The 26960-nt window shown below is 44.1% G+C and overlaps 1 protein-coding gene across 1 annotated transcript in view; it reads left to right on the plus strand.

The window, feature by feature from the left end:
* PTPRQ (protein tyrosine phosphatase receptor type Q) overlaps window positions 1-26960 on the plus strand; it is an 814679-nt gene that overhangs the window by 291165 nt on the left and 496554 nt on the right. Inside the window, exons 18-20 of the mRNA XM_073651596.1 lie at window positions 3294-3554; window positions 23706-23866; window positions 24706-24817. Coding sequence (XP_073507697.1) covers window positions 3294-3554; window positions 23706-23866; window positions 24706-24817 — 534 coding nt within the window. The remainder of the gene's footprint in view (window positions 1-3293; window positions 3555-23705; window positions 23867-24705; window positions 24818-26960) is intronic.

Below are 26960 nucleotides of genomic sequence, written 5' to 3' on the forward strand. Positions count from 1 at the left end.
GATATGACTGGTATTGATGAATTTGTTGTCTTGACATTTCATGACAATGAGCCCAGTCCATTCTTGCCTCCTGCTTTGGACTTTTTCTCAGTCTGACTTTTGATAATAGTTAACATTTATTATGGCATCATTTACTTTGTCGAGCTGATTCTCTGTTAGCTGATATTGCTTCAGATGGTCTGTGTGTGAGCTGGTGATGCCACATGTCTGGTCATACTGTGTATGCAGTGTCGGACTGGGGTGTCTGGGGCCCACAGGAGGAATTGATCCTCAGGACCCACCCTACAGCTATATGCAAGTACATGTTATCAATTATCCCTGTCATAGTGGAGCGTCGACTGTAAATCACAGGCGGCTCCTGCACATCTACTGTGCACCGCTATAACTGGGATGTATAATTACGTTAGTTTGCATTAAAGAGGTTCTTTGGTTAAAACAAGTTATCACCAATCCATGAGCTCCACAAAATAGGTGATAACTTATTGATCGTTTGGGTTTGAACATTAGATCCGAAGAATGGGGACATTTTGTCCCTGACAGGACACTTAGTTATCCCCATTTTAAAATGCAGCGGCAGGTGGGACGTCTGACCGCACGCAGCCTCATTCATTCTCTTTGGGGCTTCCAGAAAAAAACAAGAATGAATGGATCAGTGGTCAAGTCGCACATGAGCTCCAGTCTAATGGGATAAAAACTCCACATTCTACCAATCAGTGCGGGTCCCAACAGTCAGTCCCCCACTAATAAATAATTTATCACTTATCCTGTGGAGAGGTGATTACTTGTTTTCCCCGGAGAACCCCTGTAAGTGCATCTTGCTCCAAGTATTTAATCACTAATGGAATTAAAGAATCTTCTAATTAATATCAGAGAGAACAAATGACCGCCATAAACAACACAATCCACTATACCAACACCAATAGTACTACCACATAATGACCGAATAATACTACATACAAGGGAGAAATACCACCACACCATGACCAGACCACATATTACCACCACATAGTGACCGAATAATACTACATGCAAGGGAGAAATACTGCCACACCATGACCAGACCACATATTATCACCACATAGTGACCGAATAATACTACATACAAGGGAGAAATACAGCGACACCCGTGACCAGACCACATATTACCACCACATAGTGACTGAATAATACCACATACAAGGGAGAAATACCACCACACCGTGACCAGACCACATATTAACAGCATATAGCGTCCAAATAATTCCCCATCATTGCTCTCCCCCACCTCCTCCATCATTGTTCTCCCCCACCTCCTCCATCATTTTCATATCTCCTCCACCTCCTCCATTATCATTGCCATATCTTCCCCACCTCCTCCATCATCATTGCCATATCTCCCCCCACCTCCTCCATCATTGCCATATCCCCCCCACCTCCTCCATCATCATTGCCATATCTCTCCCACCTCCTTCATCATTGGCATATCTCCCCCACCTGCTCCATGATTGCTATATCCCCCACCTCCTCCAAAAAACCAAAAAAACATTTACCCTCTCTGCTTATTCCCCCGCAGCATCGTCCTCGGCTTCCTGTGCGGCATCTCTCTCCTTGACACAGGCCCGCGCTGCATGGTGACGTGATCAAGCAGCGCGAGCCTGTGTCAGGGAGAAAGCGGCGGGCAGGAAGCACAGGATGGATCCCTCCGCTCCGCTGCCATTTTCCTGCCGTCAGCAGCAGAGCGGAGGGATCGCATCGATCCCTGCCCGCCGCACACTATGAGGGCAATCTGGCCATGGGCCCCCCGGAGCCTGGGGGTCCACGAAGCAGGCCAGATTGCTCTCATCAGCCACACTGCAAGGGCCCCCCCTCCACCTTCAGGCCCCCGTGCAGGTGCACCGGCTTCCATGTTAAACAGCAGGCCCTGTGCGTCCTGCTTAGGGGCCCGCCAAGGATTTTTCCGGTGTCCCAATGCCCCAGTCCGACCCTGTATGTATGTAACATCATCTGCCTTATCACAAGACAATTGTGATATCACTGCATGATGTAATAATGAATGTGGTCCTTTAATAAATGATATTCAATGTCAGATTTTCATATATGGAAACAAGAAGAGTACAGCTGTCAGTAATATATGAGTTTTAGCATTTTTTGAGTAGGTTTTCAAGAACAAGTCAAAAATAGAAATCTCAGATATTGCAGACAGATGAATTATTCTCAACACTGGTTTAGAATAAACAAATTACCCGAAGAAGGAGTCTTCATTAGTCTAGAGGGTCCATGGAAAATAAAGTATAAGAATCTTTGCTCTGCACTGAAAATTCCAAGAATTTTTTGTTAATTCGACTATTGGCATGAGAGGGAGCGTTGACTTTATATTGTTTTTTTTGAGATGCATCGAACCAGTGGCTTTGCCATTACCCCTGCAGGTTTATGTAGTTAAGGGGGCATGTTTTTCTAATATAGATGTATAGATCATTTAGAAATTTCTATAGCCTAATATCAGCAACCATGAATGTTAAACAAGTTGTCCACTACTTTATATGAACCCCCCAATGTATCCCCCCGGGGCCCAGAAGTGTTTTTTTAAATACCTTACGGTACCTTTTCTGCCTGTGAGCGGCGCTATCGCTGGCCGCTCAGAGCATCACGTGACCCGTCACTGATGTCACATCAAGTGAGGCGTGACATCAGTGACGCTCTCCCCACGGTGGACGCTGGGCTGTGGGCGGGGTTACCCCGTGCGTCACACCCAGAATCCACCGCGCGCTTTCCCAGTGAGTGAGGAGAGGGAGAGCGCATGGTGGATACCGGGTGTGATGCCGGGGTAACCTTGCCCACAACCCAGCAGCCACCGGTGGAACGCGGGAGAAGGACCCTTGGCTTCAGCCTGGACTTGTCATGACGTCAGCGGATGTCAGAGTTGGCTGCAGCCGGGGGTCACGTGATGCCTGTGAGCGGCCAGTGATAGCGCCGCTCACAGGCAGAAAAGACACCACAAGGTATTTAGAGAAACACTTATGGGCCCTGGGGGAATACATTGGGGGTCATATAAAGTAGTGGACAACCCCTTTAATATTTCATAGTTTATTTAGAGGGGTTTACTCATCAAAAATGTCTGATAGATCGGGGTCAGTTTACTTTTTCCATATCTTCTGAAATTGAAAATAATAATTCCAAAAGTGAGGGTCCCCGAAGTCAGACCCTTATAGTTAAGATACATATACCATATAACACATGAATTTACATGGCTACATTTAGAAATTCAGAATGCGAAAATGTTGCTTCCATGTACATCTTTATGTTTTTACCTGCAGGACCTTCTGGAATTTGTGGGTTATCGATTAAAGCCATTAATACCACTTCTGCTACTCTGCAATGGGACCCAGTTGAAAGCAGTTTTACTCATTACAGAATTCTCATTAAAAATCAAACATATGTAAGAGACTTCAACCATTCCAAAGCAGCGCCAGAGTATACGATAAGCCATCTGTATCCTGGTGGAGTTTATAATTTCACAGTTCAAAGGGTAAAAGAGAAAGTTCCTGGGGATTCTTCCTTTATACAGTTTGTTGCAGGTTTGTTCACTATTCTTGTTTTTCACATTGTTTTTAGCTTTATTGTTTATTTCTCTACAAACTAGACCAGATCATAAAGAAACATTTACGCTTGGGAAAAAAATTATACATACATTTCTTGTGTTTATGAGTTCACTTTGTGTTTAGCCTGAGTAACATGGCAGAACTATATGCATGAAGGCTGTAATTAGACACATGGGCCTCAATTCATCAAGACCAGTGATTTTTTTTGCTGGTATTGATGAGGGGGCGTGCTGGAGTTAGACGCTCCTGATTCATGAAGATGTGAACGCATCCTAATGAATTAGTCCCATCTTCTTCCTGGTGAGCGCCTCCTCCAGAAATGTTGCTTATGGACTGGAGTACATTTCTGTACTCCACTTAAGTGGACTAAATTTTGATTAATTTGCCGGGCAGGGTTTGCCACACTTCATCCAAGCGCCATCCACTTTGACAGAACTTGCTAGGGCTGGCGTAAAGACTTCAAAGATTTCAATATTTTTGTGCAACTTTGAGTTGTGGAAAAATGTTGCAACATTTCAAGGTGTTACAGCTTGCTGTAAAAGAAGGAATTTGGGGTAATGTAATTGTGCTTTTACTATGGCTTTTCTTTGTAGGGTACATAAAATTAAAGGACATATTAAGAGATGGAAAAAGGAAGTTAGGGAGTGTTTCTGTATTATACAGAGGAACCTGTCACATGTGGCGTAGAGAAGCAGGCAGTGAGACAAGGGCTAAAGGCAGAAACTGTTAGGCTGAGTTCACACGATGCGTTTTTAATGCGTTTCCGCGGCGTTTTTGCAGCTGTGTAAACGCCGTGGAAACGCATTAAAAACGCATGGTAGAAGGGCAGCAATGTTCCCCAATTGAAATCCGCATGTGCTGTGCCCATGATGCGGATTTTTCCGCAGCGTAAATGCTGCGGTCAAAAATCCGCAGCATGTCCATTAATTTTGCGGAAACACTGCGTTTTCGCCGCCATTGACTTGCATTAGAATGCGCCAATTCCGCAAGACTGCATCTGTACTTGCGTAATTGGTGCGTTCTAATGTGCGGATGGTACCCGGGTGTAGAGGAGAGGAGAGTCTCATCCACGCCCAGGTACCATTAAAAAAGCTGTAAAAAAAGAATAAAATAAAAAATAAATGTATATTTACCTTCTGTCGGCCCGCGCAGCGCTCCTGCTTGGTTCCCGGCACTTTGCAGTGAGTTGAAGGACATGCGCTGACGTCAGAGTCATGTGACGGGTCACGTGACGCTGACGTCGGCAGGTCTTTCAATTCAAAGTTGCCGGCAGTCGGGAGAACGGAGTGAGCAGGACAGCGCGGGCCATCAGAGGGTAAAGTATACATTTAATTTTTATTTTTACCACTCTCTCGGGTCACACTATATAAATCCATGCCGGTTGCATGGATTTATATAGTGTGACCTAGTTGTCAAGCACTTTCCAGGTGATGCTAAAATCGCCTGGAAAGCGCTTGTCAATTCGCATGCGGAAACATATGTGAATCCGCATGTATTCCACAGGAAAAACACATGCACAATCTGCATGCGTTTTTTCTGCCAGGGAGATGCAGAAATGATGCAGAAATTTTCTGCTTCATTTCTGCATCGTGTGCACATAACCTTAGGGTATGTTCACTAGTGTTGAGCCACCCCCGTAGTGTTCGAGTTCGGTTCGGTTCGTCGAACACCCGTGTGTTCGCCGAACTGTTCGTCGAACTGTTCGTCGAACACCTTCGAACACCGTTAAAACCAATGGCAGGCAAACAAAACCACATAGAAACACATAGAAAATACCTTCAAAGGTGTCCAATAGCTGACAAACTGCTCAGAAGACACAACTAACACATGGAAAAGTGACAAGTACATATAGTCATGCGAAAAGAAAAGAGGTGGAGGAGTAAAAGGAGGGGGAGACACAGATATAGGCATGTCATGCCCTTCTAAAATCCAAAAAGTGAGAAGCCGACACGTTCAGTCCGCTCCTGCCCGTGCCACCTCCGCGTCGCCGGGTTTGTGCCAGAGCCGCGGTGAACCCTGACGGCCAGCCCCCCTCTCCCAATACTGGTGCCTGTCCGCTGGTGGGTCGAGCGAGCCCCCCTGTGGTCGAGGCAGCTCTAAGCTTTTTAATTTAAATTGTCTCTCTAATTTGAATGAATACACTTTAAATCCATTTACAAGGATCTATTGGAGGGCAAGTCTCATGCCAGCAGCCGCGTAATTCCAGCTCCAGTAGTGTCCACTAAAGCTGCTGCAGTTAAAAAGCTTTTATAAGGATCGAGCTCGGCTGTCCACCGCAAGGCATCCTACTGCCAGTCCCAGCCCCTATGCCTTGGGGTGCCTCCTGATGCTCTTCACTGAGTATCCCGTGGTCCCGAAGCATTTCCTTTGAAAAAATTAAGTGTCCAAACTACAGGTGGTGTAGCTTGCTTAACAGCCGGGATAATCCGCTGACTAGCAGACACTGCTACTAGGCACAAAGTATTTCCTGGGCTAGATGCAGTTAAAAATTTGTAATTAGATACTCTCGTTGGATGCTGAGAAAGCATTCCATAGAGTCTCCTGGCACGCCATATATGATTCTCTTAAAAAGCTTGGGGTAGGGGTCTAGGGGACCCTTTTATAGCCAAAATCACGGCCCTGTATCGCAATACGTCACCTAGGCTGAAGATAAATGGAACTGTAGCACCCTGAGGGCTCGGTTGCTACAGAGGTATTGCACCTCACCCAGAGGTGTGATATCTCACTCTCAGGTAAGGATGTAGTGTGGATCAGGACCCGACACCTGCATGCATTACACCACATTGCCATGGGGCAGGGCGACCAATATGCCCCTGAGATGGGCACGACAGTCCCTGTCCCTGGCTGGAGTGGGGGGAGGGAACACTGAGGAAGGGGAACCCTGTAGTGCAGGAGCAGGGAGGAAGCAGTTCCTGGGTGCATTGAGAAGGGAGTATAAAAGGTGGGCACCATCTTAGTTCAGTGCAGAGAAGTCTGAGCAGAAGTGGCAGGGAGCAGGGGCTCTGCATGAGCTCTGCTCCGGAGGCGGGCCTAGTAACAGAGGCCCAGGCCTGGAAGAGGGAGAAGGAAGGAAGAGGAGCGGAGAAGGCTCCAGGAATGAGGAACGAAGGGATCCCAGGGGTGCGGACGGGCGAGTCGCCACCGCACGCCCGAATCCACCTGCGTGGAGGGGTCAGGCCAAAGGGGGAGACCGGTCCCCGAAACTAGTGGAGGCAGGAAACGACCCTCAGCTAGAAACAGGAGGCTGTGACATTTTATGTGGTGCAGCCCCTCGCTACACCCGCTAGGAAGGCACCACATAGGGTCAGGGAAACTGGCGCCAAGTTTACCAAGAGGAGGCCCGAGGCAGCCGGACAGAAAGGTTGGTAAGAAAGGCCAGACAAAGGACACACAAAGGGGGTCCTGTGAAGCGCTCCAAAGTTATCTGGGAGTTGTCTGAGCCCCTCACCTGGTGAGCACAGTATGACGTGGGCAGCCGTTACCTGCAGACGTGGTCTGGATAATAAGAACTGTGAGTAAAGGCCCTGGACTGCATCACTGACTCCGTGTCGTTACTGCTGCTGCCCTGCACCATCACCCCCATCCTCCGCATACACTGCCCTGAGGCTATACTCCTCCCGTGGGGAGTTATGCTACGCTCTGCTGCACCCACAACACCAGCCTCAGCGGTCTGCCCTGGAGCGGCGGTTCACTCTGACCGCAATCCACGGGTGGCGTAGTCGGACATTTAAACATCAAAACCACATAAATAGTTCCGCCACTGGTTTGATCGCCCTGAGCCACGGAACCGGGTCGCCGCCACGGAGACTACAACCACCAGCATCCACCAAAAAGGGTCCGGCTCCGGGTGTCCCAAGGCCCAGGGGGTGCATCAGAACATTTTCATCACCTTTCACAATCACCAATGGGACAAGGCAGGGATGTTCTCTGTCCCCTCTCTTATACATCCTAGTGACGGAGCACCTGCTCTCATCAATTCGCCATAACCCCAATATTAGGTGGATTGAGGTGGGAGGCACCGAGTACAAGTGCTCTCTATTTGCTGATGATGTCCTAGTATATATCACTCAATCACATATATCCATCCATGCTGTTATGGCTGAAATAGATCACTTTGTTACATGGTCAAATTTTAAAATCAATGCAGCGAAGTCTGAGGCCCTCGATGTCTCCCTCCCCAAATCCATATAAGATTCCATCCAGTCCAACTTTCCCTTTGCCTGGCCCTCACAGGGTATCAAATACTTAGGAATTCCTATTCATAGAGACCTCTCCCATCTATGTTATCTTAATTTTGGGCCCTTTATTGAACAACTCCATACAGACCACGGTTGGCAAGTTAGAACTGTAAGATTCACTACGTGAACCACTGGTGTTTTGTGGAAAAGCACATGTACACTGTGTTCCAAATTATTATGCAAAAAGTGTTTAGGAGTGATAAGGGAAGAATTTGTTTGTTTGTCAGTTAAACTCATTGATGGTGATGTGTGTCAGGGCTCTTTATATCACTGTAAGCAATTGCAGACACCTGTGCTAATTAGTTTGGCAGGTGTGTCCAATGAAAGGCAAGACTACTTAAGAAGGCTGTCTCACATTATTAAGCAGCCTACATTTTCTGCCAAAATGGGAAAGAAAAAGGATGTGTCGGCTGCTGAGAAGCAACAAATTGTGGAGTGTTTAGGTCAAGGCATGACTGCAATCAACAATGTGCGATGATCAGGATGAAGTGTCTTGGCAATCAAGAAGTATGTAGCTGATTCACAGTACACACGTGTGCGTGCTGATAAGGGCAAATTGAGGACTCTTTCCTACAGGCAATTACGTCAGGTTGAAAGAGCAGCGGCAAAAAAGCCTTGTCATAGCAGCAGACAAGTTTTTGAAGCTGCTGGTGCCTCCAACGTCCCCCGAACAACAAGATGCAGGGTCCTTCAGAGGTTTGCAGCTGTGCATACGACATCCTGTCGACCTCCTCTATCCACTTCACACAAGCAGAAACGGCTCCAGTGGGCCAAACATTACATGAAGACTGATTTCAAAACTTTTTTGTTCACGGATGAGTGCCGTGCAGCGCTCGATGGTCCAGATGGATGGAGTGGAGGATGGCTGGTTGATGGACACCCCACGCAAACACGGCTACAGCGCCAACAAGGAGGAGGTGGAGTAATGTTTTGGGCTGGAATCATGGGGAGAGAGATTGTCGGCCCCTTTAGGATCCCTGAAGGCGCTAAAGATGAACTCCATAATGTATGTGGATTTTCTCAAACAGCACTTCCTGCCATGGTTCAAGAAGAAGAACCGTGTATTTCACAGCAGGATCATTTTTATGCATGATAATGCACCATCTCATGCTGCACATAAAACATCTGCATCTCTGGCTGATATGGGCATAAAAGGGGACAAACTTATGGTGTGACCCCCATGCTCCCCTGACCTCTACCCCATTCAGAACCTTTGGAGCATCATTAAAAGGAGTGTCTATGATGGCGGGAGGCAGTTCACATCTAAGCAACAGCTCTGGGAGGGTATTCTGTCCTCATGCAAAACAATTGAAGCAGAAACCATCCAAAACCTGACAAATTCAATGGACGAGAGAGTTCAGAAGCTCCTTTCGAACAAGGGGTCCTATGTGAAAATGTAACATCACCTAGAATAAAGTTTTGAGTTGAAAACTGTTTGATTTCAGTTTCTAACAACCTGCTAATGCTTATAATTTCAAAAATGACCATTTTTTTGGTCTTTATTAAAATGAAAAGGTTGATCGAAAAGTTTGGGGGATCTAAGAGTGTGGCAACCCAGTAGTCATGATTACTTCGAATTCTGACAATATGAGGGTCATGCTGCAGGTAGTGCAGCAAGAAGGCACTTATGTGTCTTGCGCATCTCGGAGCCCCAAAATTATTTTCCGGGCTAGATGCAGCTAAAAATTATTATTAATTTTAAATCTGGTGAAGCTTTAGTATAGATGGCCTAATAGGATCAGTGCTGCACACTGCTACAAAGCCCAAATTATTTTCCAGTCAAGATACAGATAAACATGATTAGTAATTTTAAATCTGGTGGAGCTTATTATAGATGGCCTAATAGAATCAGTGCTGCACACTGCTACAAAGCCCAAATTATTTTCCAGCCAAGAAACAGATAAACATGATTAGTAATTTGAAAGCTTAAAATGGTTGGTAGGGTGATTTTAACCAATCATCAAGCTTTTACTCTCCCCAGGATGACACAGGGGTAGAAAAGTCGTTTCGGATCCATGATTTGTTCATCTTTATGAACGTGAGTCTGTCTACATTATCAGTGGAGAGCCGCGTGCGCTTATCTGTCAGCACACCACCAGCAGTGCTGAACACACGTTCAGACAGAACGCTGGCTGCGGGGCATGACAAGATCTCCAAGGCGTAAGTGGCTAGCTCCGGCCATTTATCCAGATTGGAAGCCCAAAAAGAGCAAGGGTCCAGTGACACAGTCATGGCTTCAATGTTTACTTGGAGATACTCCTGTACCATTGTCTCTAGGCGTTGACTATGTGTCAGACTTCTTGTCTCCTGTGGCCTTGCAAAGGATGGGCTAAAAAAGTGGTGAAATGATTCCGCAAAATTGATGTTACCAGCAGATACTGTGGTTCTGTTACGGTTTGAGTGCTGAACACTTGATGGTCCCACGGTTGGCAAGTTGGAACTGTGAGATTCACTACGTGCACCACTGGTATTTTGTGGAAAAGCACATGTAAGATTCTGCAACAGTCTCTGCTGATACTCCTGCATGCGTGCATCCCTTTCTATGGCAGGAATAATTTCTGCAAATTTACTTTTGTACCGGGGATCTAACAGTGTGGCAACCCAGTAGTAAGGATTATTTCTAATTCTCACAATTCGAGGGTCATGTTGCAGGTAGTGCAGCAAGAAGGCACTCATGTGTGTTGCGCATCCAGGAGCACCAAGTCCCTGTTGTGTTGGTGGCGAGGTAACAATCATGCTTCCTTCTTCTGTCCTCTCCCCCCAACCTCGCACAACAGAAATGTGATCAAGGTCTCCCTCATCTGATGAGTCTTCCATCAGTTCGTCCTCCACTTCTTCCTGGGCTCCTGCACCTTCCTCACTAGTTTGGCTGCTACCATGCGCCCTGGTAAAACCATCTCCCCCACCCTCACATGCCTGCCGCCTTGGTGCTGCCGACTGTCTGGACCTTGCAGATGTTAGCCCTTCCGCATACAACTCCTCCTCCTCTACTTCCTCCACCTCCTCTTGTGCCACCACCTGACTCCGAATTCTGTTTAACATGTGCTCCAGCATGTAAATCACCGGAATAGTCATGATGATAATGGCATCGTCAGCACTAAACATCTTCGTCGCCATTTCAAAACTGTGCAGAAGGGTGCATAGGTACCTGATCTGAGACCACTCCTCCAGCGTGATTTTCCCCACCTCTGGATCTCGTTGGCCCAGGCTATATGTCAGAACGTATTGCACCAGGGCTTGTCGGTGCTGCCACAGTCGCTGCAACATGTGCAGAGTTGAATTCCACTGGGTAGGCACATCGCATTTTAGCCGGTGAAGTGGCAGGCCTAACGACTTCTGTAGAGATGTAAGTCGCTGAGCTGCGGGATGCGAACGGCGGAAGTGAGCACACAGAGACCGTGCCCTCTGCAGAAGGCCATCTAGTCTGGGATAGTGGGCTAAAAATTGCTGGACAAGCAGGTTCAACACGTGAGCCATACAAGGCACGTGTGTGACATTGCCCCGGCGAAGGGCCGCACCCAGGTTTGCAGCATTGTCGCACACGGCCTTCCCTGGTTTCAGGTCCAGTGGAGACAACCATTCATGAAATTGGTTCTCCAGAGCTGACCACAACTCCTCAGCTGTGTGACTCACATTTCCTATGTGGTGTGCAGGATCCCTTCTGCGCAGTTAGAAAGCTTGTGGCATGACCAGACAGGCTTTGGGTGCAGGTGGAAGACCGAGAGGAGGTTGAGGAGGCAGAAGCAGTGGAGGAACTTTGACATAAAGAGGATTGAAGCACAACTCGTGGGGACGGCAAGACTTAGACAGCAGCCCCTTGTCCTGCTGTCACCATAGTTACCCAGTGCCCAGTCAGCGACATGTAACGCCCCTGTCCATGCCTACTCGTCCAAGTGTCTGTGGTGAAATGCACCCTGTCACACACAGAGTTTCTCAAAGAAGCGGTGATGTTGTGTGCGACATGCTGGTGGAGCGCAGGCACACCTTTCTTTGAGAAGTAGTGCCGATTGGGCATCTGGTACTGGGGCACTGCGACGGACATAAGGTCTCGAAAATCCTCTGTGTCCACCAGGCGGAAAGGCAGCATTTCTGTAGCCAAGAGCTTGCAGATGGTGAAATTCAACCTCTTAGCTTTCTCATGGCTAGGAGGAAATGGTCTTTTACTTGTCCACATCTGAGGGACCGAGGGCTGGCTATTGTGCTTAGACGGGGTTGATAAGGGTGTCCCCGGCAAATTGCCGGTCTGTGAGGAAGATGCAGGCGGACATGTTAGGTTGCCTTGATCCAAAGGTGGTGCTATCGATGTCGGACAGCGCTCAACACCAGCTGGTGTTACCACCTCCAAAGAAAATGATGACCTGCCAATCACGCTGGCTGTTGCGGGTAAAGAGGTGGCAGGTCTGCGCCCCAAAACAGGTGTGACTGCTGTCCCCCCAGTCACAGAGGATGAAGAGGCCGCGGATGCACAAGATATGGCAGACGGTGGTTGGCCCGGCCGGCTAGGCCGCATTGTAGCACACTGAGCTTCCCACTGCAACTTATGCTTCATGTCCATGTGCCGGTTCATGCATGAAGTACTCAAACTATGTATTTTTTGGCCTCTACTTAGCTTTTGCTGACAAATGTTACAGATAACACGAGTTGGGTCATCTTTATCGATCTGAAAAAATGCCCAGGCTATGCAAGGCTTAGCACCCATGCGACCTGAAGAGCCACCACGACTTGTGGTGAGAGGCAGAGTTGTGTTTGAGGATGCAGTTGTTGACGTGCTTCCAGTACTACGTCTCTGTCCAGGAAGGCGCAACCTGACCTCGTCGTCACTAGCATCTTCCTCCACCTCCTCTGCTGACCTCATCTCTTGGCTGACTGTGGGTTGACAGTAAGTGGGATCTCCAACCTCATCATCATCACCCTGTGCGTTATCACACCCGTCGTCCTCAGAGCCAACCTGTTCCTGCCCTGACAAAAAAATAAAGTTGTCGCTCCAATCAGGTATTTGAGTCTTATCATCGTCTTCCTCATTGTCTCCACCAACAGGAGTTACAGTTTGGGAATGAGGGTCTACATTATGGTCAGAACCTTCTGCGTCTGGTCCTGGATCCGACTCATAAAGATTCTGGACATCAGTGCAGATCATTTCCTCGTCTGGATTCACAGAAGCGCTGGAGTCGACCTCTGATTCCCAGGCTATAGTATGAGTAAACAGCTCTGCAGACTCAACCATCTGTTCTACCTCATACTCAGACGGGCAGCTGGAGATTTGGGAGCTGTGAGGAAGCAAGTGCGATTGGGGTGACACCTTTGAGGACTGGAGTATTTGTGATGTTGAAGTTGATGTGGAGGAGAGCCCACTTAAAGGAGCACTTGATATCCGTTGAAGCACCTGCTGTTTTTGTGCCTCATCTGGAATTTGTAGCGATTGGCGTGGCCGTAAGAAAGGGATCTTATCACATTGTCCGCTAAAAGAAGTAGACATTTTAGTTTGGCTGGAAGATGGTCTTTCTTCTGCAGATGTTACTGTTGCTTTAACACCTACCCCACGGACACAACCTTTTTTCCCCTTCCCAACACGCCTATTCCCCTTTCCACCAGCAGCAGGCCTTTTTCCACTCATTTTGGTGGTTAACTAATTCACAACTCTGGAGTTGTTTGCACAAAAAAACAATGGATGGGAACCGAGCAGAGCTGAGTGGCCAAACTGTGGTATTAGGCCAAAACTATTGGCTGGGTTAGATGCAGAAAAAAATTATATTCAATTTGCAACCTGATGGAGGTCAGTATAGATGGACTAATAGAACAAGTCCCACACACAGCTAGAAGCCCAAATATTTTTTCAGAGGTAGATGCAGAAAAAATTTTTATTCAGTTTGCAACCTGATGGAGGTCTGTATAGATGGATTAATAGAACAAGTCCCACACACAGCTACAAGCCCAATATTTTTTCAGAGGTAGATGCAGAAAAAATATATATTCAGTTTGCAACCTGATGGAGGTCTGTATAGATGGATTAATAGAACAAGTCCCACACACAGCTAGAAGCCCAAATATTTTTTCAGAGGTAGATGCAGATAAAAATTATTTTTAATTTGCAACCTGATGGAGGTCAGTATAGATGGACTAATAGAGAAAGTCCCACACACTGCTAGAAGGCCAAATATTTTTTCAGAGCTAGATGCAGATAAAAATTATTTTTAATTTGCAACCTGATGGAGGTCAGTATAGATGGACTAATAGAACAAGTCCCACACACAGCTAGAAGCCCAAATATTTTTTCAGAGGTACTGTAGATGCAGATAAAAATTATTTTTAATTTGCAACCTGATGGAGGTCAGTATAGATGGACTAATAGAGAAAGTCCCACACACTGCTAGAAGGCCAAATATTTTTTCAGAGCTAGATGCAGATAAAAATTATATTCAATTTGCAACCTGATGGAGGTCAGTATAGATGGACTAATAGAGAAAGTCCCACACACTGCTAGAAGGCCAAATATTTTTTCAGAGCTAGATGCAGATAAAAATTATATTCAATTTGCAACCTGATGGAGGTCAGTATAGATGGACTAATAGAGAAAGTCCCACACACTGCTAGAAGGCCAAATATTTTTTCAGAGCTAGATGCAGATAAAAATTATTTTTAATTTGCAACCTGATGGAGGTCAGTATAGATGGACTAATAGAGAAATTCCCACACACTGCTAGAAGGCCAAATATTTTTTCAGAGCTAGATGCAGATAAAAATTATATTCAATTTGCAACCTGATGGAGGTCAGTATAGATGGACTAATAGAACAAGTCCCACACACAGCTAGAAGCCCAAATATTTTTTCAGTGGTACTGTAGATGCAGATAAAAATTATTTTTAATTTGCAACCTGATGGAGGTCAGTATAGATGGACTAATACAACAAGTCCCACACACAGCTAGAAGCCCAATATTTTTTCAGAGGTAGATGCAGAAAAAAATATATTCAGTTTGCAACCTGATGGAGGTCAGTATAGATGGAGTAATAGAACAAGTCCCACACACAGCTAGAAGCCCAAATATTTTTTCAGAGGTAGATGCAGATAAAAATTATTTTTAATTTGCAACCTGATGGAGGTCAGTATAGATGGACTAATAGAGAAAGTCCCACACACTGCTAGAAGGCCAAATATTTTTTCAGAGCTAGATGCAGATAAAAATTATATTCAATTTGCAACCTGATGGAGGTCAGTATAGATGGACTAATAGAGAAAGTCCCACACACTGCTAGAAGGCCAAATATTTTTTCAGAGCTAGATGCAGATAAAAATTATATTCAATTTGCAACCTGATGGAGGTCAGTATAGATGGACTAATAGAACAAGTCCCACACACAGCTAGAAGCCCAAATATTTTTTCAGAGGTAGATGCAGATAAAAATTATTTTTAATTTGCAACCTGATGGAAGTCAGTATAGATGGACTAATAGAGAAAGTCCCACACACTGCTAGAAGGCCAAATATTTTTTCAGAGCTAGATGCAGATAAAAATTATATTCAATTTGCAACCTGATGGAGGTCAGTATAGATGGACTAATAGAGAAAGTCCCACACACTGCTAGAAGGCCAAATATTTTTTCAGAGCTAGATGCAGATAAAAATTATATTCAATTTGCAACCTGATGGAGGTCAGTATAGATGGACTAATAGAATGATGCTATGCCCAAAAGATTTTACTTCACTAGGTGCAGTAAAAAAATTGGTATTCTATACACAGGTGGTATATCTTGCAACACAGATAGGCTACTCCACTGACTAACACACTCTGCAATAGGCCAAAAAGGATTAGCTTTGCTAGATTCAGCCAAATGCTGTGAAAAAAACTTGCACAGACCTGCCTGGCAAAAACTGATAGGAACTGATGTAAACTAGTCCTGAAAAGGACTCCAATTACAATTAGTCTTTACTCCCACAATCTATCTATTTAAGAGCACAGACCTGCCTGATAAGTCGTAGGAAATGCTGTAACCTAGTCCTTAAAAGGACTGCAATCACAACTATTCCCTACTCCCAAGCTATCTGTAGATTTGTGCGAAAATTGGCTTGAAATTAACAAGGTATAGCGCACACAGCAACAGCGGTGCCGTCTAACACGCAGCTGCAGCAGTGAGAAAATGGTGGCGACGGGGAAAATGGCTTGGTCTTATAGGGCAAGGACATGTGACATACACTGCCAATGACACATGCCCTTGCTTGTGTGAAAAAAAGCACTTCGCTCCGTGTGTGCGCTGCTGATAGGCTGACAGATTGCACCTCCCCACTGTAAATGCGGGAAAGAGAAAAAAAATGGAGATCTTCATTATTCCTGCAGAGATCCATCCCCTGCCCCTCCCCCACCCCGCTGTACACTCAAACTGCGTATTAACATTAATTTTCATCATTACTGAGAAAAAATCCAGTTATGATTTTGGTGCACGAACAGTTATCGAACATAACCTCGAACAGCCGAATTTTTCTCAAATTGTTCGTGTTCGCCGAACGGCTCGAACACCGCCCAAAACAGCTCGAATTTGAGATTGGCGAACAGTTCGAGTCGAACAACGCTCATCTCTAATGTTCACATATTGCGCTTTCCTTCCAGAGTAATGGCAGGAAATACATTAGGTATAATACGCATGTTTTTGTTATGGTTTCACAGAATTTTCACTTACTTTTTTTCCATTCATTTAAATGGGTGAAAAAGGCTGCAAAATGTTGAAAGAATTGACATGCTGAGGATTTAAAAAAAAAAAAAAACCGCCCAGCAGCTCAAAACAAACAGCTTCTGAATGACATTTTTGACATTTTTTTGCTGGTACTTTAAAACGCAGTGTTTTAGTTACACAAAAAAAAAACACACAAAAAAAAGGTTTGGGCCCATCTCCTTTTAAGCTCCCTTATCAACCTTTTGATTGCCGTTCATAGAAGATATGCCCTTGCTGTTAGGACTGTTGGGCATAATGCATTGATAAATAGAATAAACCAAAATGTCTGTCCTATTGAAATTACTGTATATATTCCATATTTTTGCAAGCAAAGCTTGATGGATGGATCAAATAGAGTCATCCGGATGAATTGATGGTAACACATGGAGATACAGGGGCCAGTTGCTTTGAAACCCAGGAATGATCACACAGCAACAAGATTATTGGTGCAGGAATAATGTAATAATTACTACACTGAAAAACGCCGCATTTTAGCCGCAGAAGACTTTAGTAGGCATTAAGTGATCAACGTTGGCTACGAATGTACCAGCCCGAGCCGGATTGAACAGCAGAGATGGAAGATGGTTGTCCTGAGTCCTATTGAATGACTTTTCCTTAGAGCTTGGAAATAACGTGAGCTTGTATAGTAAAGGTAACAATTACAAGAGTACTACTACTCCTGAGCATCAACAGTAAAAACCTACAACCCAACTACAATTGGTAGTATACTTTTTTGTTTTTTGCCAGGCTAGATACACTGTAGATAGATTGATGATTTATATTTCTAACAGAGTTGCTGTACACTGATATAATAAATAACCTGTCTTGGATAGCACCCTACTTTTTTAATTTCTGTCCCTTTCTCTGTCCATGGTGCTGATGGAAATAATTTTATGAAAGAAAAAATAGATTATTATTGGCAGAAAAAGGCCACAAAGCCCATTTTATTAGTTCTTATATTTATTTATTTTTTCTCTTTAGCTTACCTAATTAATTCATCTTTGCTACCGAAAAATAAAAAAATATATACCTTTTCATTCCTTTTTAAAAAATATATATGAGAAAACACTTAGGGGTCATATATTAATAGTGGTTGTATGACACTTAATGTGGATAAATATTTTGTATATCTCAGGACTTCAACAGGAGAAAATCTGTACAACCACTCTGTTTAAAATATACACTGCTACATTAAAACTGTTAGACATAAGTTTGCATATAGAGACTGCTTAGCTATACCCCCTTCTATAATTGTCAGGCAGTGGTGTATACAGAATAGAGGTGACCCAGTTGCAAAAATAAAAATGATCTCACACATCATAGTGATAACTTTTACCACAAAGGGCAAAATCCCTCCACATCCTTTTCATGATGTCTTCAACCATCAAATAACAAAGGCAATGGAATCAGCCAGGGTTAGGCCCAGTTCCCTAAAGCTCCCTTAGCAGCCTTTTGGTTCCAAGTTCCACTGGTAATATCAAGTCTCTGTCATGCAGTGCTTATCGGTACCAAATTGGGGGGCACACAAGGCAGGCCCAACAGCACTCTATCTCTAGGGATGTACTACCTTCCTGGTGCTATTACACACACAGCTGGACCTTGACTTCTCTCATTCCCTTCTGGAAAACGAAGGAAAGTATTATCCTCCTTAAGCCTAAATCTGTACTGGGCCTACAAAGCCTGTTCCAGTATCCATCCTTGTCCCTTCGCCACACTGATCGACCCAACCTTATCTCTAAAAGACCACACAGGTATATGCCTACTAATCTTTTGGCTGCAACCAAGCCCGACTTATAAGGTCCCCTCCAACGGAATACTATGCTTATTGATCATTTTTTAATTTTGCTGCTGAAATCTGGTTTTATCAATATAAATGACCCATTTTGTTCTTATGTTTATATTACTCTAGGTTGAAAGGGAGATGTAAAAGATAAATTGTAGAGTAATCTTAAACATTGATGATACCCAGGCATTACTAAATTCTTGCTGATGTTTTCTTTAGACAAGAGAGTTTGAGAAACTCTAGTGTAGACTAATTAGGCTGTAGTAACAGTAGTAAAGCAAACATATTTTATAACATGTATGCAATTACAACCAAAGCAGTCAAAAAGTCTTCTTTTATGTCAAGTATGGGATGATCAAAACGGTGGACTTTGTGATCTACTACATCCAATGACTTCCAGTACTTAATAACCTAATAGATACCTACAACATTCTTCCCAAGCTTTAATTTCATTTTACCAATATTCTGTAAGCAATGTGTACAATCTAGAGATGTGAATAAACATGTCTGAACTGCTATGTAAAGTGTATATGTTATCCCTGTTAATCTCCCCAAAGGTATGATCTTGTACATTTTAATTTTCTTAGCTGTGCATGACGGAAGATATTTTATATGTAGGAATATACATACTGTGTACATTGTGATTTACAACTTGTGGTCCAACCTTTGTTAAGCCACAAATCCGAAAAATTCCAACATGCCATGAAAGAAGACTGTAGTGATAGCTTCATACTTGGATTTTCCACAGCAATGAGGGACAAAAATTGCCAGAAAAGTGTTTAAAATCACAAAATGAATCCTCTGCGATCCCCTCTGTAATGTCTGCATTGTCTTTTGCTTCCTCCCCTACACGGTCAGATACAGACAATTTTTAAAATGAACTTTTGTTCGTGGGAAAACCCCTTTAACAAATCACATATTTTTTATAGAATTTCAGACATGGAAATCAGCACCGACGTTCCATACACAGTATAGTACTGTGGCGCCCCTGAGGGTTCAGTCGCCACAGAGGTACTGCACCTCACCCAGAGGTGTGGTGTCTCCTTCTCTCAGGTAAGGAGGGAGTGCTGCCCGGAATCCCCAACACCCACATTCAACACTACACTACTGCAGGCCGGCTGGAAGGGCAACATGCGTGCGCAGAGCTGAGCCCTGTCTCTGGTTGGAGTGGGGGGAACCCAGAGGTAGGGGGAACCAGTAGTGGGTGTGGGTGGAGGAAGCAGTTTAGGAGAGCACTATAGTAGTAGATATATAAAGGGACGCCATCTTAGGGTGGCAGGTTAGTAGGATAAGTCAGTCAGGGAGCAGAGTCTCTCTAGGAGCTCTGCTCCACCAGTAGGGCCCAGTCATAGAGGCCCAGGAGAGGAGCAGAGGAGAAGGCTCTGTTCTAGTAAAAGGGATGCCAGGGGGTACGGCGAGTGCAGGACGGCACCCGTATACCCCAAATCTGTCAGAAGACAGAGGGATCGTAGGCCGCAAGAAGGGGACCGGCCCCTGGGCCAGCCGTGTTACTCCAAGTCTCGGCTGGGAAAACCGGAGGCTTCTGGCTTACATAGTCAGTTGCCAAAGCCTCATTCTAATCTCTGTGAGGGTCAAGCAGGTCCGGGAACTCCGACAAGACAGGAGGGACTTCAGAGCACCCAAGCGGGACTAAGAGTGGGGAAGCGCAGGGCAGGAGGGAGAAGACCCAGCATGAAGACGGTCTAGTGAGGAACACAAGGAAGTGGGGTTCCGTTAAGTGCTCCTAATTTACCTGAGGAAGAGCTGAACCCCCGTTCTGGTGAACGCAGCGCGACATGGGAGGCTGTAAGCTGACTGCAACCTGAGGAACTTAATAACTGTGAGTAAAGACTCGGAAGACTGCACCGCACTGCCTCCCTCCATTATTTCATCTGCATCATCTTCTCCCCTGCACTACAATGCCCAGCGCAACCAACAACACCTACACTGCCCTGGAGCTAGCTCTTCCTGTGGAGAGCCAAGCCATCCCTGCTGCAGTAACATCAGCTACAGAGGACCTGCTCCCAGCGGCGGCTCCCTTTGGCCGCATTCCACAGGTGGCATCACGAACACTTTACAAATCCCCTATAAATAATTCCCCTTTTTGTTGACCGCCCTGGGCCACGGACCGGGCCAGCCACCGTGATATCCCCCACCAGCATCCATAGGCCCGGCTGCCGAGTACCCCACGGCTCTGGGGGCGAGTCAGTACAATGTTAGTGAATGGGTTTAACTTTAGCAACCTAGAGCTTTTTTTCAAAGAAAACAACCATCTATAATACATATCAAAAGCATTTTTTGCTCTTGGTCATTGGAAATGAAAGATGAAAATTAGGGCCGATACACACAACCATATTATGGATACGGGTTATACATATCTATAACATGGCCCCCATTGACTCATCTGGATCTATACCTTTGATTTTATACAGAAACACAGCAGTCTTTCATTTTGCAGTCTGCTTTCCTTGGTTCAATGCTTTATTGGAAATCCATCTTATTATTATTATTATTTATATAGCGCCATTGATTCCATGGTGCTGTACATGAGAAAAGGGTTTCATACAAAATACAGATATCACTTACAGTAAACAAGCTAACAATGATAGACTGGTACAGAGGGAAGAGGACCCTGCCCTTGCAGGCTTACATTCTACAGGAGTGGGGAAGGAAACAGTAGGTGGGGGGTTGCAGTAGCTCCGGTGTTGAGGTGGCAGCAAGCAAGGTCATGGCAGGCTGTAAACTTGTTTGAAGAGATGGGTTTTCAGGTTCTTTCTGAAGGATCCAAGTGTGGCGGATAATCGGACGTGTTGAGGCACAGAATTCCATAGGATGGGGGATATTCGGGAGAAATCTTAGAGACGATTGCGTGAGGAATGAATAAGTGTGGAGGAGAGAAGGAGGTCTTTGGAGGACCGGAGATTACGTGAGGGAATATATCGGGAGATTAGTTCAGAGATGTATGGAGGAGAAAGGCTGTAGATGGCTTTGTAGGTCAGTGTTAGTACCGTAGTTGAACTGGATATACTATCCATGTGCACAAATGACATATAGTGCAGTCTTCAATACATCTTACATGTTTCAGAATATCATTTCATAATAATAGATGTCTTACCAATAGAAAAAATCCCTGTTAAAAGGGTTTTTCAAGCAAATTAGTCAACGGGTGTGAAATGGACATTTAACACAACATGAAGAAACAGTGAAACAAATAATATAAAAACAATTTTTGGATAAAAATGACAATAGTCATAAGACCTACTTCACTCTCATTGTTAATAATGGTAAATGATATCTTAACATGAGTTCATAGCATTAGGCTGTCCAGTTTGCAGAAAAAATGTCTAATATACCTCTCAATTTAAAAGCTGTCTCCTCTGATCCTCATGTCTTACACAGGTTTTAACTATTTCAAACCACTAGTATCTCCTGTGTGAATTGTGGCATAAGTCAGGACACAGCTAAAATGCCCCTGATATACATATATTTAATGTTTCTTACAAAACGCGTAAGATGTATTGAAGATCGCGCTGTATGTCATTTGTGCACATGGATTTCCAATAAAGCATTGAACCAAGAAGAATGGAGCGCCGACTGTCTTCTGCTGTTATACTTCCTGACCTGCTCAGACTGTCATGCACCTAAAATGCAAGTGATGCGGGTGTGGTAAGCTGTCATTTTCTGCATTTGAACTTGTCTGTTTAAAATGTTTTATTTTCAGTATTAATATTTTACATTTTTTGCTGAAAATCATTTCGATGAGCATACTAATATTCTGGGTGCATTTTATTTAGCTATCTGCAATGTAATACAATCATTCAAACATGCAGTAATTTGTCCTAGTATTACAAATGACCGACATTTCATTTTGGCTGCAAACATTTCTGCGAGGTCTTGTGTCTAAGGGGTAACGTTTCTCCTTGTGGAGAGTGACATGCCAAGCCTGACATTTCAGAGTGAAGAGACTCAGGCTATGTTCACACCTTGCGTTTTTGCTGCCTTTTTATTTCTGCAGCAAAACCTGAACTGTTGCCAGGAGGTTTATTCAGGATTTTTCTTGCTTTTTTGCTTGTTTTTTGGTGCATTTTTTCAACATTGTTTTCACTGTCCTTTTGTCTCTTTATGCATGTACATAAAGTTCAGTGAAAACAAAAATCTCATTTTGGTTTTGGCACAAAAAAAATGCTGAAAAAACGCTGAAAAACCTGACACCTGCGGTTTTGGTGCGTTTTTTCAGCGTTTTTTTTCACCACCTATTACTTCCAATGGGTGAAAAAACGCTGATAGAAGTGACATGGTCTATTTTGCAAAAAAACATGCAAAGCACAAAATCCTGATAAAAAAAAAACAAGATGTGTTCATGAGATTTCTGGAATCTCATAGACTTTGCTGGTATTGTAAAACGCAGCAGAAAATTTGCATAAAAAAACGCATCAAAAAACGCCGAAAAAAAATCAAGATGTGTGAACATAGCCTTATAAGCCATGCAAATTGTCTTGAGTAAGTGACATGGAGCCTGAGCACAGAGCTTAGAGATGTGAGCAGGGAGCCATGATTTAATTACATACACTGCCTGCGTATTAGCTTGTCCGGTCATCCTGTCTGTAATAACAGGGCACAGATATTGCTCTCTATATGTGTATTTCTTACTTAGACGATCTGTAAGTACAAGCATACAACAAATGTAACCAACCATGGCAGCTCTTGTATTAGTGCTTAACTGTAATCCAATACACTTCCCATTCAAGACAATGTTCCTACAGGCTTCCATCTGTTATGGTGTCAGTCCGTAAAATGCCTGGATAAGAGGGGTGATAAGTAATTTGATGTGAAGCTGAATTTTATTTACGTATAGTTAGGACATTGATGGACAAATTATTGTATTACTATTACCTACTCAATGATCTATTAATGGTCTAATAGTGACATTTTACACCCATTAATAGCTTAACATGGCTTTAATCTAAATTTTGACTTTAATTAAAAGATAAATACTTTGTGATCTTGTGATCTTTATCACAGTTGTTCAGTTACAAGCCCCGATGGTGTGAATTATATTCTGTAGCTCCTACTTGTAACTATACACATAAAATATACTTGCACTATATATAGTTCAATTCTTCAAAACTGGTGGAAAATCAGAGGCTTTAAGAACAAACATTAAAACAAACTTTCCGATTTTTAAAATGTAATGCCAAAATTGTAGTAGACTTTAATTTGTCATTTGGGATCATTTATCAAGACATCATGATATGGTTTTAAACAGGACTGCAATAGAAAGAATACATTATTACTATGCACAAACAATACAGACAGATCCTAAAGTCAGCTCCGCTATGTGTATAGATTGCACAGGGTGCGACAGTTTTATTTCCTTGCCTTCTTCCTCTTTCCATCTAGAACCTGAAGCCCCTATAGCACTTACTGCTTTCAATATTTCAACACACTCCTTTTCACTATTCTGGAGGCAACCTCGCGGACGGGTGGAAAGATATCAAGTGGATCTCTCTCCTCAGCATGGCTTTGTTACTGTCAGAGATCTTGGAGGTGGGGAGTATCAGGTATGTTTTTCATTATGGTACGTGGATGGGCAACTTTTGTTCATACTCCGAGCTCATTGGAATATTCTTTGCAAAGCTGACCAACCGTAAAACTGGCTTTTTGTATCCTTTTTCTTCCTTTTTTTTTAGTATAGGATGCTTTGAAATGATCTATGCTAAATCTGTCTGAGCAGATTTCAACATGAAGAGGCTGTTACCCTAACAACAATTAATATACTTCTTTTTTTTTTTTTTTTTAAGTCCATCATGAAACTCCAGTCAGTCACCCAGGAGTTCATGAATAGTTTAACAAAGAAAGGGGAGTGCTATTGAGTAATACAGACTCATTAATTGTGCACTGTGCAGGCAGACCTTGCCTTAAATCATTAATGCAGGCAACATTTCCCTGTTACCACCAAAAAGACATAGGAACAATTCTACTTTCTGGAGAGTAAAATAATGATTCCCTTTTTTATTACTTCCGTGCTACTTCTTTGGAGCCCTACACCTGTACAGGTAGGCTGGTTTATACCATCTGATTCTGTGGATACATTCTTTTTATTATTTTGTTGTAGTTTTCCTTTTTTTTCTTTGTTGGAAGCAAACAGAAATATCGAGTCAGGGAAGGAACGTTAACCTTCAAGTGAAGTTTTTCTGTTCCTTCTTGATTGAAACTTTTCGGATAACATGGAAATATTTACTGTTGAGTTTTGTTGCCTACACCATCATCTATCAAGGTGGTAATGCAAGTCTGCTGCTTCTCTGGGATTATGTGATGCCAGCGCTTCCAGAATTGACTGGTGCTTTCCTGCTCGCTGCACTTCATATTTCACTTACTGAATGTGTGTTTGGCATTTTAGGCAGAAGTCTTCAGCATTGCTCCTGGTACCACGTATAGTGTAGCTGTTTCTTCAGTGTCTTCTTCAGCCTTCAGCTCCCCAGACAGCAAGTTGGTTATGACGAACGAAACCAGTAAGTTTATTTTATATCTGTGCCTTGTACTGTTGGGTGGGATCTTGACTTTTTCACGCCTCTGAATGTACACACAGATTGAATTATTGATAGAACTACATATAACTTACTGATCTTGCTTTATCACAGAATCTCGGCTTGCCCATTTCACTTCTTTGCAAATGTCAAGAGTGCAGCTAGTTGTTTAATACTCCCTGACTAACTAGGCTAATGTTTAAAGCATTTATCCTATATTACAATGAACTCACTATCAAATGATCTGGATTCTTTCTGCTATGGAAAACATCTTTAAGGATGGCTTCACATGCACAAACTTTTGGGAAAACTCAGTTTTGAATGCTACATCAATAAGTAAACCCAGCAATAAGAAGAAAAAATCTGTTCTTTAGATTTCCATTTTCTCTGAATCTACTTCTAGTTTGGCGAAATCCTACTGTAAATCAATCTGAACACATAGACTCTAAAGTTTTTTCCAAAGTGCCTAATTCACCTAAAGAGACAAATACTTGACCTCTGTACTGTCTCCTGCACTTTATTTGTACACCATTCTCAACTGATATGCCTTCATGTACTTTACAGAGATTAAAATTGATAGATCAGATTAAATTAATTTTAGTGTAAAGTATAAAAAAATTCTAAAAATCTGGATTGGAATTATGGATTTTATTTTTGATCAGTAGTCCAGTAGATTAGAGCATTTAGATGAGTTTACAATGGTTGGGGTAGTTAATCTTTACAGCTAACGTAATGTAATATTTAAGATTGTTTAATAATGTTTACTTGGTATACCGGTAAAACAAAATACACCTAATGCCTCATACACATTGGTAACTTGTGTGTATGGATCCTGTCCGCAGGCACATAGAGGACCAACTTTATAGAGTCATAAGCGCTGAGTGCTGCCTCCAGAAAGGTCTGTATTCTAGCGTAGAATACCTCTGTATTACAGAACATGATAGTGTGAAAAAACTGGACTCTATAATCCCTTCGATCATGTGCATGAGCCTTAATAAAAGCCAATATTTGACTATAAAACTGGATTTACACGTTTCTAACTACTTTCATTTGAAACGTTAAAAGAATGTTCCCACACGATGGATATGACACGCCCCCTGGGCCATGTTTGGGGAGCGTTGCGCACGCGGGGAATACCCGGAGCCGGATCCGTTGGGGGTGGTAGTCCTCGTGGCGGTGACCCGGTCTGTGCCCAGGGTGTCAAGCTAAGTGGCGATGTCTTTAGTGACAGATGTTTATATTGTTCGACTACGCCACCCGTGGATTGCGGTCAGTGGGGACCGCCGCTGCACTGCAGACCGCTGAGGCTGATGTTGTTTGTGCAGCGCAGTATGGGATGACTCCCCACGGGAGGAGTATTGCCTCAGGGCAGCTAGTGTGGATGATGGTAGTAGTGATGGTGCGAGTGTCCCGGTACTGATGGTGCTAGTGCGACAAGGACTCAGTGAGACGTGCAGCTGCAGTTTTCAATGCTTTACTCACAGTTCTTTATCAGGTCACTTGTGCGCAGTCAAGATCGCCCGAGTCATGCTGCGTCCACCAGGTCAGGGACTCGGCCAACTCCCAGGCAATTCCAGAGCGTGGTCCAGAGCTCCCCTCTCTTCCTTCCTACTGGCCGTCCCCACCAGGGACCCACCTTTGTCCGGCTCCCTCGGGCCTTCTGGTGGCGAAACCTTTCCCGGCTTCCCTGACCCTATACGGTATGCCTTCCCGGTGGATATGGTGAGGGGTCGTGCCAAGACTTGACCACGACCTCCGGTTCCTGGCTAAGGATAATTGGCCTCCACCAGTTTGGGATCCGGTACCCTGTTCTGCCAACCCTTCACCCGTTATTCCGTGGGATCTTAGGGTTCCCTCTTTTCTTGCGTCTCTGGGCCTTTCCTGGTGTTTCGGTTCCTTCTTCCTCTTCCTTCTCTCTCTCTCTCTGCTTCAGGCCTCCACTACAGACCTGGCTCTGGAGCTGGGCCCAGACTGAGCCACAGCTCCCTGTCAGCCCTCTCTGGCTGAACTCTCTCAGACTGCACTCCTCTGCACCTCTCCTCTCCTTTTGTTCTAACATGGTGCCCACCTTATATACTCCCTTCTGACACCCGAGCCCAGGTGACCAGCACCCAATGGGCTCCTACCT

This window comes from Phyllobates terribilis, unplaced genomic scaffold (assembly GCF_046119375.1).
Source record: "Phyllobates terribilis strain yellow unplaced genomic scaffold, ASM4611937v1 Scaffold_11__3_contigs__length_659146591, whole genome shotgun sequence".
In the NCBI taxonomy this organism is placed as follows: Eukaryota; Metazoa; Chordata; class Amphibia; order Anura; family Dendrobatidae; genus Phyllobates; species Phyllobates terribilis.